At 39.0% G+C, this 12,455-nt stretch overlaps 1 protein-coding gene across 6 annotated transcripts in view; it reads right to left on the bottom strand.

Annotated features, from left to right (window-relative positions):
• PPP2R2C (protein phosphatase 2 regulatory subunit Bgamma) overlaps window positions 1–12,455 on the bottom strand; it is a 203,425-nt gene that overhangs the window by 99,870 nt on the left and 91,100 nt on the right. The window contains exons 1-2 of one of the 6 annotated variants that reach the window (XM_057426568.1): window positions 4,404–4,675; window positions 2,836–2,986 (exon numbers count right to left, since the gene is read on the bottom strand). The exons of 4 other annotated variants lie outside the window; for them this stretch is intronic. In XM_057426568.1, coding sequence (XP_057282551.1) covers window positions 2,836–2,884 — 49 coding nt within the window. In that variant the 5' untranslated portion in view covers window positions 2,885–2,986; window positions 4,404–4,675. Of the gene's footprint in view, window positions 1–2,835; window positions 2,987–4,403; window positions 4,676–12,455 lie in introns of those variants that run through there. One more of the 6 variants, XM_057426569.1, reaches the window with a different exon arrangement.

The following is a 12,455-nucleotide window of genomic DNA, read 5'->3' as shown; positions in this document are numbered from 1 at the left end:
CTTTTCTGCAATCAAAATGAGGGGAAGAGCCTTGCTTTGGGTTACTGAAAAAAAGTGGCCTGATTTTTCTGTTAATAAAACAATGAAATATGGAGCAATGGTTTTGTTAAATTTTTATTTCTTTTTTTCTTTTTTTATCTGATAAGAAATAGCCACAAAACTCTAATGGTCTTTTGTCCCTCTATTTCCCCAGTTTCACAGGGAGTTTATGGTCCCAGGAAACTTTTCCATCAGAGACCACAGACCTTGAATTAACAAAACATACTGGGTTTTTTGAATGCAATGTCATTGTACTGGTAAATTCCTTGACATGTTCTACTCATGTTGCTGAAAATGGGCATACTTCTGTTTTGTCTCAGATCAGCCTAACTGCAATTAAGTATTTGTGCTTGATATGCGCATGTCTCAAGGCATGTCTGTATTTATAATATATAGGATGTATGGACTTTGTTATACACTACAGAGAACTACATACCTACCTCAGAGAGGATGTCCTTTATTTTCCAAAACATACTTACTTTAAAATCACATTTTTATTTAATTCACATCCTCTAAAACAGTGCAAAATTCCTTAGTTTGGATCCATAAACAGCATATACTTGTCATTTTGGTACCTCAAACAGAAACAGGAAACGCAGGACAAAGAGAATCCAAGAAACTTAGAAAGCTACATTCAAAGTTTTAGTTGACCTTGATTTTAAAACATGGTTGTTTCCAACACTTCCCTTACTCATCAGATACGGTGGCTTATCATAAGAGAACACTAGCTCTTTCCCATTCCTCATACTTTCAGAATGGGAATATTGGGTGAGTTTGTTTTGATATACCTTTGGTTTATTTATAGGGGAGGGAAGCAAGGAATTTTTTTTTTACTTACACTGCAATCCAGTAATTCACACAGATAGAACATCACCTGTTTTCAGAAATATGTGACATGGGACTCCGGTATTAGTCATGCAAGCACACTTTGTTCAAAAAAATGCTATACATATATGTATGTTGAAGATACCAACATGTTCCTTGAAAGTATGTCCCTATCACATACAAGATCAGATTTTGTTCTCATACCAATAATTCTATTCAACTTAGCCCAATGGCAATCTATTGTTTCCCAAAATATAGTAAATTTGCTCTGAAGAGCTGATGATCTTAAGTCAGAATTCAAATAGAAGAGAGCAAGACAAGCCAGAAATACATACACTTTGGTTACCCATTCTGTGTACTTAAACCATACACACTTTTGCCTATATAAATACGAAAAATGTAGATCACGGACAGTAACTTATTACAACAAGGTCAGGCTCAAGGAGGGCTGGGATACAAAACTTTGACCTCAGCTCCGAAAGAATTTTTCCATGCTCTAAGTGGCATGATAGAAATGACAAAGGTGTAGTAGCACACCAGAGATTCAGTGACTGAAGGACGCAATGTAAGGCTAAAACCAGTGCTTGAGAAAGGATAAATGAAAAAGTAACCTAATCAGTAACAGTCATAACGATGGTTCCAGGTGTTTCTAAAACTGTGAGAGAGGACAACACAAATGTTCAGAATGCCAAACAGAATGCAGCTACACTATTGCCCTTCATTCACCTAGCAGAAAGGCACTATTTAAGCATAAATACTTACATTGTTCTTGTCACAAAATTTCTTATGACAAAATAATTATTTCATAGACATTATTATCAGGAATTTTAAAAGAACTTGAACCACCAGGGCTTTTTGTCTTAAACAAAAGAAGTCAACTGTTCAATAGCTGCATATTAGCGCAACTGATGAGTACTTGGAAGCAACTGGCTAATGAGAAGGAAACTCAGTGGTAAGACAGTAGAAACTATTCCTCCTAGTACACAGAACTACTGATACAGCTAGGGCTCAGGAAAAGTATTACAGAAGTATCAAACAGAAAAGAGGGCATCTTAGCACAAGCTCTGTACACTCAGACAAAACCCAATCTGCCTGGTTACAATCCAGTCACAGGAACACATGTAACCCATCAAATGTGCAGCATACCAAGTTTCGTGTAATTACAGTGTTCAAATGTAGAACCTCATTCTTTCCCATAGTATTTAGTCTTTTGAGTTCAAAAGTGAGTTGATGTAGGTGCTTTGAGGTATTCGGCAAACTAGACAAATGTGTTTCATTGGATAATCACAGAAGAAGCTGTGTTAAACCAGGAATTCAAATTAGAGGGATCTATCCAAAAACTCTGTCAAAGGTCCCCTGCGTTATACATAAAGAACAGCAGTCCCATAGATGTAGTATTACCTTCTCTGAGAAGCTGTATAGCCCATTATGAAAATGATAAACAACACTAGCTAAGTTGCCAAAGGACACCTTTAGAATTAGCAGCTAAGTAAGAATAAGAGCTCTTTATTTTACGTCAATAAAAAGTCTCCATTTACACACAGGGCACTAGTACAGAAGACAGAATCAGTACCATTTCATGCCATTTTCTGCAGTCCAGAATAAAAACACAAACAAAACAAATAGTGTGTGCACATGAGAGACAGAAAAAGGAGAACCAAAGAAAGAGAGAAAAGGCTACATGTCTTTACTTTTATTGAAAGCATTTAGGTTTGCATCATCTTTGGGACATCTCAGACTCTAAATAACAACATTTAGAAGACACGATCTCTAGGTGTGCCACTCCCTCTAGGACACAATTGTTTTCAAAACCTTTTATTCACTGCTTGTAAAGTGACACAGTACAATCAATGAACTGTAGACATTTTCATCACATTTGTTTTTTTGTGGCTTCCAAGGTCCATTGTCATAGGGGCTCTCTGTAACCAGCCATCTGGGATGAAAACAAAAATAAATGCTAGATATCCTTACCTCCAAGTCCATCTCCAGAATCAACCTCACAAATGCTCTCGCCTTCCATGTTGTCTTTAGGATGCAGCAGAAAGCAAGGTCTTCCTCAAGTGTTTTGCTCAGGCTCCAGAATGAAGCTGGATCGACCCACTTTGCAGCCAGCAGGTGATATCTTTCAAACAAAAACATAAAAACAAAGCCATTGATCCACTTTTGCTATACAACAGAGAGGTCATTTAATTTCTCCCTTAAGCCCCACAACTTCTCAAAACTGTGTGTCAGTTAGTTCTACATTCAATATCTCAGCTCCTTATATCAATACAGTCTTTTCAGTGGGTATCTGAGGTCCTTTGTACTTGTAAATCCAATTGTCATTCACAGTATAAACCCTCCACCCCACATAAAAAGGCTGCATCAGGCCAAATTCCAGGATTATATTGAGGGGGAAAGCCTCAGCACAGGCCCATGCTTATTCATATGCCTGAGGACTACAACAGGCAATATGGAGCAACGTACTTTCCACCTACAGGATTAGCTCTGCTCTGGCATGCCGTGGGTACTGTGAAACCAAACTACATTCAGGTTGCAAACAACTATACCGATTGAAAGCACACAGATCATGTGGGTTTGCCTTCTTAAGACTATTCTTAAGGTCACTTTAAGTTTAGGCAGAGAGTATCTCAGTTTAGCAATGGAGCTGATTTTCAGAAGAGTGTAAAGAAGAAAAGTATAAAGATGGCTGTGGAGAAAAGACAAACCCACCTCTTGATTTATTTAAAAGAGTGACAGTAAGGGAGTAAAATCTCTTTTCCCTACTCTGAACCTGAATAGCTAGTTGTTTTTCTATTCCCCTGCTTCAGTGTAGCTAGTTTTCACGCCTCCTTCTCTTTTTGAATAAAAGAGAAATAAATCTCAATGAATTAAAAAAGAAGTACTAATGAGTCAAGAAACATCCCCCCATTGGCACCTTTGAGAGGCAAAAATGAGACAGAAAGTAATCAAAACAGCATGGAGTTCACTTTGCAGCAAGCAGAGATCTGCCATCGAATGCTCCTGATGCAGACAGCAAAGCAAGGATGAGCTCCACCACTCATCCCCCCTGTGTAACATTTGCACTCTGATTATTTTAAAAACAAAGGAAAACAGAAATCAAAAGCCATCCAAAAAGAGGCTAATCTCTGCCACAAATGAACTCAGGCCAAGAACACAGAACATGATGAGAGAATGATGATCAAGTACAGGAACATCTAAAATCCAGTCGAGGTATCATTAGTAACCTAGAGCTAGCTGTGGAGCAATGTATTCGCTGTCTCCTTGCCAGTTTCAAATGGGCAAATATTTAATTTTTATTTGCAATTCTGTGGCCTTCTCTTTTGTCCCATAATCCTGTGTTTTACTGAGAATGAAAGGGGAAAAAAGTTCTGTTATTAACATGAACTGCACTGAATGTTCTGTTCAACAACCTTGCTCAACTTCCTATCTAAGAGAACGCAATAAACATTATAAACAAATCTGTATTCAGAGATCAAGTAAAAGAGAGTCAATAGCTCAAGTACTATGTCATTTTGGTGATAAAAAGAAGGGCATACCTAGAAGCTCCACACCAGATGACCTCTACCTTCTTCAACTTCTTCAGGCATCTCTCTCAGCATCTGCATGTTTTTGTAGATGTTCTGGTGGTTGAGTGCAGGTGTCTGTCATGTAACAGAGCACACATGACACTGCAAAACACTGAGCAGGCTTTCCATGGAGTGACAAGTGTAGCATAGCCATCTTACACTGCTGATGCTTCTTCTTAAACTTGCATCAGCAATTCCAGGTGTTCTTCCACATGAGCATTCGTGTTTTTCAGAAGGTATGCAACTGTGGTTTGCAAAAGACTGAAGACTGAGAAAGGATCCATGAGAATGCTGATTTTTAGTGATGAAGTATCCATCACAAAAAAAGTAATCCATACATTTTATTTTAAATGTGAAAATACTTACCAAATGAATAACTGGAAGAGAGCAGTTATAGTATCGAGCTCTGGCTGCATAGTCACACTTGAAATATATATGTTCCATATGCTGATTTAGGATACTCACAAGAACACTGACATAGTTCTTGTTTATAAAGGCAATGAATATCGGATTTCAATGATCAAAAAAGCTCTACTGTAGATGTCACAGGATTTAGTGTTATTTTAACTGGATGAATGAGTCAGATGAGCAAATAACTGTAATTTGAGAAAGTCAACTTCTTCGTCAACTTAGACACAGGCATTACAGAACTTAACGTGTTCATCCATCTGTAAACAAAAACGTGCGTTCTTATGAAAAGCAGAGTGGGTCTCATTTTGCCTTATAGCAACGAACTAAAAGAAATCTGCGTGCCTTCATCAAAACCTGTGAGTGTAGAATAGTAAATTTCGAGACATTCAATGCATAAGGGTTGATTACTAAAATCAGATCTCAGTACTGTGAAATACTAGCATTTCAGAGCAAGGTTACTGAGACACTAAGTGAAACCAAAGTCTTCGCTGCCTAGTTATAAAATTACTATTCTTATTATTATGGAAAACTGAGATTAAAAGAAGAGAAACAGAAGATGTGGTTTTAAATAATTTATTATTTTACATACATTCCTTGTGAAACAAATTAATTGCTCTTTATTACATGCTTGCTGTCCCTTCCCACTTGGCTCCCATACAAATATTGCTTTTAATAACATTTCATTCCCAGCTAAACCTTTTTTAGGGGGGAGGAGGGGCTGTTGGTGAACACAAGCTCCCTGTTGTTCTGCTCCCTAGCTATAAAAACTCTTTAATTAAAAACTGAAAGCAAAAGGATGCAGCAGTACTGAAATCTAGAACTGCTCAAATGTAATTACAACAATGGGGTAACCATAGGGTAGTATACTTAATCCAGAACTGCTTCACGCTTGGCTGCGTAAGGTTGTGAATTTACCCTTTCTGCTAGGGAGTGAAAGACCTGAAATGTTTCAAGTCACCCTTATCACAAAGGAAAAACTCCACAGCAAAGAACCAGTAAAGAATTATGTAGGACTCCAGCTGTTTTAACACAGATAGGATGCAATAATGAGTTTGATGCTTTTTAAATTATAGAGCATTTGAAATCTATAGTACCAGGACTCCTTCGGTCACATAGTTTCATTTTTTGGCAGTCTTTGCTTCCTGCTCAACCAAACCCTTTCCCCTGCTACCACCATACAGTAGGCCCCATTTTCCATGATCAAACCAGAGACTAAAGCCACCTGGGACCAAACCATCATTTGGTGCTGGTATCTGGTCCTTAATGAAAACGCTATCACAAAGGAAAAAACAAGCAATGAATACATTTGCAGGAATTCTTTGTCAGTTATTGGGGAAGTTGTTTCTGGTGTGCAGGGAAGAGCATGTGGAAGGAGGACTGGGAGGAGTCTCAGCAAGGCCAGTTGTCCACAGCTTCTGCCTGAATGTAGTGTGCAGAAGCATCCATGTTAGAGTAAGGCAGCAGTGGAAGAAAGATGAAGTCAGGAATACATAACTAGGTACTAGTTGCAGAATTCATCTTTCTTCCCTCAGTGTGGTGAAAGAAACGTCACTGCTGTGCAGACGGGAGTGACAGAGGAACTCCTCTTATTAGTTGCTTTCTTCAGACCATGCCTGACCACACACACAGTATAGCAGGCTGCATGGAAGCTGCATATGCCATCCCTGTAGATGCCATGCAATTCCATAAACTGGAAGAACCCCCAGCCACACATACATTGGTGATCTGCAAGCTTTTTAACCAGCCTGAGCCCAAGAAAGCCAAATTAAATGTAAATGACTGCAGTCCCTTGATCTTTCTGAAATGAGCTCTAGCTGCAGATACTGGATTTTGCAGAATGATCCCCAGTAAAGCAATGGAATGCTACCACTGCAGTATATGTACATTTTGATGGCAACATTTGAAAAAGCACAAATGTGAATAAAAAGAATATTTATATTTTCAGGGAACTTTACAAGTTTAATTTTGCAGCTGAAGTCAGAAAGATCATAACTTGCTAGATTTCACTTCCAGTGCTCAGATGACAAACATGCCAGAACTAAAATGCAAAGGGAAGACCAGAGTCACTGCAGTAGCACACTTCTCTACTAATTCAAAGACCCCAGCAGCCCCAAATACAAGCTGTGGGTACACATTTTCAAACCAGATTCAACAGATTCCAACTTAAGCCCAAACTTCAAGCCTGCAGCTAGACAGACCTTCCCCAGATGTACACTGTTAACTCCTACCCATAAGTCTCAGAGGATATTTTCAGGTAGTTTATACAAGAGACTATTCATCTCCCTTCACCTCCCTCCATTCTTTTCTCTCTTTTGAGCCCACTGCAGAGGGCACAAATAGCGACAGTGCTTCCTTCCCCTTCCTCAACAGCCTTTTCTGTCATGTCTGTTGGAAATACCATTTTTTAATGTTTTGCACTGGTTATCACTGGAGAATGGTTCCATGTGAAGAACATCCTGGGCATGAGAATTAGGTGACTGCAGAGACTGACCATGCAGCTTTTAGGAAAACATCTGATGTCAAGGAGGATCCAAAAGTAGAATACCAGATTTGTAGCACTATTATGATCTTATACAAACCTCATCCCAGGAGCAGAATTCTTCTATCTACCCCTACCAAGGCAGGGGTAGAATCTGAAAATCTGTATTTCTACATCAATAGAGAGGAAGCTGACGCCAGATCTACTTCTGAAAAGGTTCTTTCCCTCCGAGTTTACCATCAGTTGGATCTATAATGAATTATCAGTGATATATCTGTACTAGTCCTGTGCCTCTGCAGGCAGCCAACCTCACACAAGGAGTCCTGCTCAACTAGTTATTTCTGCTTTCCCTCAATTTCTCTCATTTGTCATAGGAATTTATTCAGAGTTAATGAATCAGACCAAGATTCTTCATACATATTTAAGTGCTTTTCAAAAAGGAAATCTACATTTTGGCAATGGGCAGAAATCTTGTATTCAGGCATAACCATGCTTGAGTTAGTCCTGCAGTAATACCCTAACAAGAAGCCTTCCCGACTACCAGACTTAATAATCACAATTCCTTCCTAACAAGACTTTCAGTGAAACTGTTTCATTATTCAGAGCAAGTCTGAGTTGAATAGATTCACCTCATTTTACCACACAGCTGCATTTTTTTGAGATATCTCCATATGGAAATCTCAAGGAAGTCAAAAGGAATTACGGATATGGGCATTTTAAACACTGACAAAAATCTCAGTTTTCAGTAACTCTAAATAAGCTCCAACTCAACATTTTTCAAAAATAAGATCAAGTGCTACCAATATGTCTTGCTGGGAACAGCCACGAAGGGAGATCTGTGTATTCTAATCCTGCAAAATACAGTTCAGGAAGTATATAAGAAGCAGTACCAATAGATGAATTTCACAACTTCATTCCTCCAAAACATCATCTGAACTGGAAAGAGGAGTGATTTCTAAGTCTGAGGTACTTACTTCTGCATAGTTTGGGTTTTTTTCCTTAAGAAAGTTTATATTTTCAAATCTCTCCATACCTGTTCTACCTGCCAAACTGTTTCACCGCTCTCATCACACACAGCACTTCACTTTTCAACTGCTTTTCCTTACATTGTGAATTGTGACTACTGTAAAGAAAGTTATTTCATGCACTAGTGTGCAGCAGGGTTGACAATTCAGCCTCTATTTTAATGTAACAGAGTACCACAAAACATTTGACATGCTGGTCCCTTCCTTATGGACCAGTACTATAAGGTACAATGTGAACCATGCACTGTAAACCAGGAATTCCCATCAAGCAAACACAATGCTCTCTGTTATCTTAGAAAAACAGTTTTTCCATTTGGTTCCTCTGCTAATGGCATTAACACTAACTCTGACATGTGCAGAACAACAGAATCCAAGCTAATATTTGTAAAGCCACCTGATGACGTTGACGACAATCTGAAAACATGCACTACATATCATGGTTTCTGCTCTAGGCATACTAATTCAGTACTACTGAATACGAATGGAGGACAGGGTATTATATCAGAAGTATTTTCTTTGAAGATCATAGAATCATAGAATAGTTAGGGTTGGAAAGGACCTTAAGATCATCCAGTTCCAACCCCCTGCCGTGGGCAGGGACACCTCACGTTAAACCATGTCACCCAAGGCCTCGTCCAACCTGGCCTTGAACACTGCCAGTGATGGAGCATTCACAACTTCCCTGGGCAACCCATTCCAGTGCCTCACCACCCTAACAGCAAAGAATTTCCTCCTTATATCCAATCTAAACTTCCCCTGTTTAAGTTTTAACCCGTTACCCCTTGTCCTGTCACTACAGTCTCTAATGAAGAGTCCCTCCCCAGCATCCCTATAGGCCCCCTTCAGATACTGGAAGGCTGCTATGAGGTCTCCACGCAGCCTTCTCTTCTCCAGGCTGAACAGCCCCAACTTTCTCAGCCTGTCTTCATATGGGAGGTGCTCCAGTCCCCTGATCATCCTTGTGGCCCTCCTCTGCACCTGTTCCAACAGTTCCATGTCATTTTTATGTTGAGGACTCCAGAACTGTACACAATACTCCAGGTGAGGCCTCACAAGAGCAGAGTAAAGGGGCAGGATCACCTCCTTCAACCTGCTGGTCATGCTCCTTTTGATGCAGCCCAGGATACAGTTGGCTTTCTGGGCTGCAAGTGCACACTGAAGGCGGCTCATGTTCATTTTCTCATCAACCAACACCCCCAAGTCCTTCTCCGCAGGGCTGCTCTGAATCTCTTCTCTGCCCAACCTGTAGCTGTGCCTGGGATTGCTCCGACCCAGGTGTAGGACCTTGCACTTGGCATGGTTGAACTTCATGAGGATGGCATAAGAAGCCAATCTCCGCAACTTAAAATTTATTATCTAGCTAGTAGGAATCAGCAAAGATTAATCAGGTATACATCTTTGACATTTACACAAATTGATTGCTGCACAGTGTGGTTCTACTGTCATTAACATAAAGCACACCTTAAAAAACAAACTGCCAAACCAAAGCCCCAGAACCGACAAAGAACACCTTAAAAACACCCCCTAAACATACCTCCTTGATTTTAGTGAATTTTCAGTTAACTGTCTAAATATCCCTTCATTTTAATCAGATGTTGTGTAGACACAAAGCTAACCAAATAGCAGAATTTTTCATATTTCTAGAGGACTGTCTATTTCCAAAGGAGAGAAACTACATTCCATTTTGAAACCCACGTCTTACTGTAATCAGCAGTGATTCTAGGAGCATATAGTGAAAACAAAGGACTGATGAACAAATTTATCAAAACTGCCAAAAAATGTACAGAAAATCTGATTTAAAAAAAATAAGGGAAACATGAAGTAACAAAAAAACCCAAACAGGTGAAATAAAAAAACCCTTTAGTACTAGCGTGGTTTTACTGAGAAGCTTGCAGTGTAAAAACAATTTGCTTTCCTTAGGTCTTAGCTGAAGGCCTAAAATAAGCATGTAATACACACTTACAGTACTTTCTCATTTGCTGTAACGTTAATTTTCAAGACAATGTCAAGATGCTGAATTTATGCCCAGCTACAGTTTTTATAACCAACCACGAGGAATTTAGTTTGTATGCTAGAGCAACTGTGGAAATCAATTCTTAATTTATGACCTTGCTTACCACAGCTTGAAGTCTTGCAATAAATAAATGCCTTGAGCCACAAATAAGAAACATTTGGTGAATCAGAGACAAATAACACAAATCTATATGTGTATATACAGCATTAGAAAGGTCATATAAAATACAGTATTGGCTCTTTTCTTGCTCTAACATAATAATGTTTGAAAGGCAGGACACAGTAATTGACTACATCAATACCTAGGTGGTGAACAGTTAGGAGCGCCTATTTTCTTTTTAGATTACAATGTTCATCCTTTTAGAGGAATTCTTGTTGCCTGCCTGGGTTTTTTCAGTAAGGACAATGCTACAATGCTTAAAAATACAGAACCTATGAAAAAATAGCTGTGTTCTTTGTCCTAGGATATGCAAAGTCTTTCTCTAAATGCACATTTAAGCTTCCTTCTGAAATTGCTCAGTGTTACATCACTAACAACAAGAATAAAAATGTCAGAGCTCACGGGTTAACCTGCACTTAGTCACAACTACTCCTCTTTCTAAGCTGAATCTTTCAAATCCTCACCTATATGCCATTACTTATTTCTCACAGGAGTATAACCTAAAAGAAAAAAGCACCTCATTGTTATTTTAGAATTATAACTCACAGAACATTCTTGCAAGCAAATCTCTTTTAAAAAAACACACTTCCATTCTTGACGTATGGGACTAACTTTAGATTTTAAAATCAAGTAGTACAAAATAGCACTAGTTCAGCTAATTTTCCTTTCTTAATTGTCTCTTTCCTGTTTTGCTGCAATTCAAATGTGAATGACTGCCACTCCTTTTTATATTAGCATGACATTATTAGTTTGCACAGCAGGTGACCAAAGTAACTGATGGGAAGGTTTCCCTTATTTTAACTATAAATAAGGGATGTAATCTAATATGAAATGAAAGAATTAGGAGATTCATAATTACCCTCAGAGTTTTACATAGAAACCACATCCAGAAAAAGACTTCCTTTCTTCAAGCATAATCAAATCTTTAGCCAAAGTAGACCATTAGGACATTTCTAATGTTACATTTTCACAAGATCCTGTAACATAGAATCATAGAATCACAGAATAGTTAGGGCTGGAAAGGACCTTAAAATCACCTAGTTCCAACCCCCCTGCCATGGGCAGGGACACCTCACACTAAACCATGTCACCCAGGGCTCTGTCCAACCTGGCCTTGAACACCGCCAGGGGTGGAGCATTCAAAACTTCCCTGGGCAGCTCATTCCAGTGCCTCATCACCCTAACAGTAAAGAACATGCTATGATCAGTTCTCAATGAAAGTTTTGCCATTGATATAAATAGAAAACTTATATTGAAATGCCCCTTTCTGTTCCTGCTAAAATCACAGCTGCAGCATCCTAAGGAACATAATTGTGCTCTTGTGGCTTTTGGGCATTGGTATCAGATGCCAGCACTCCCTGTAGAGGATGGAGAAAGACATCACACCTCCTGGTATGGGGCAGAATTTGGAGCTATTCTTAGATTACCTGACCAAGCAGTGAGTATAACAGCTAACTGTGTGTAGAATTTGAAAAGACAACATATGCTCCTATTACTCTAACATCAACTCATATATATATTATGCAATGCTTTTCAGTGGAAGGACACTGAACAGAAGAGCAGATTAATCCATTTTCATTTGCTTTACTGTGTCTGCAGTAACTGCAAACCAGCTACTGACAGACAGGGGGGAAACATTTGGGGTTTATGGTCCATGGAACAGGGGGAAAGTATGGTAAAAGCATGAAGTTGAAGGAGCCAATGATAGGTCATAGTCCATTTAATTTATTTTCCACTATTTTTAACTTCTTCCTTGGTGCAAGTCATTAAAAAATTTAACAAGCCTCTTATTTTGGAACCAGAATTGTCATCTCATTTAGGTAGGGAAGATTAATTAGCAGTGAATTATACTGCTCACAGGAATCATGCTTCTTGGGAACACCCAGTCTAGGACAGCAGTACTGATGAAACCAAAAATGCCATCAGAGGAAAAG

This window comes from Pezoporus wallicus, unplaced genomic scaffold (genome assembly GCF_028554395.1).
Source record: "Pezoporus wallicus isolate ANWC-B61680 ecotype Strahan unplaced genomic scaffold, APGP_CSIRO_Pwel_v1 scaffold_13239, whole genome shotgun sequence".
Classification (NCBI taxonomy): domain Eukaryota; kingdom Metazoa; phylum Chordata; class Aves; order Psittaciformes; family Psittacidae; genus Pezoporus; species Pezoporus wallicus.
This window is presented reverse-complemented; position numbering and strand designations above follow the sequence as displayed.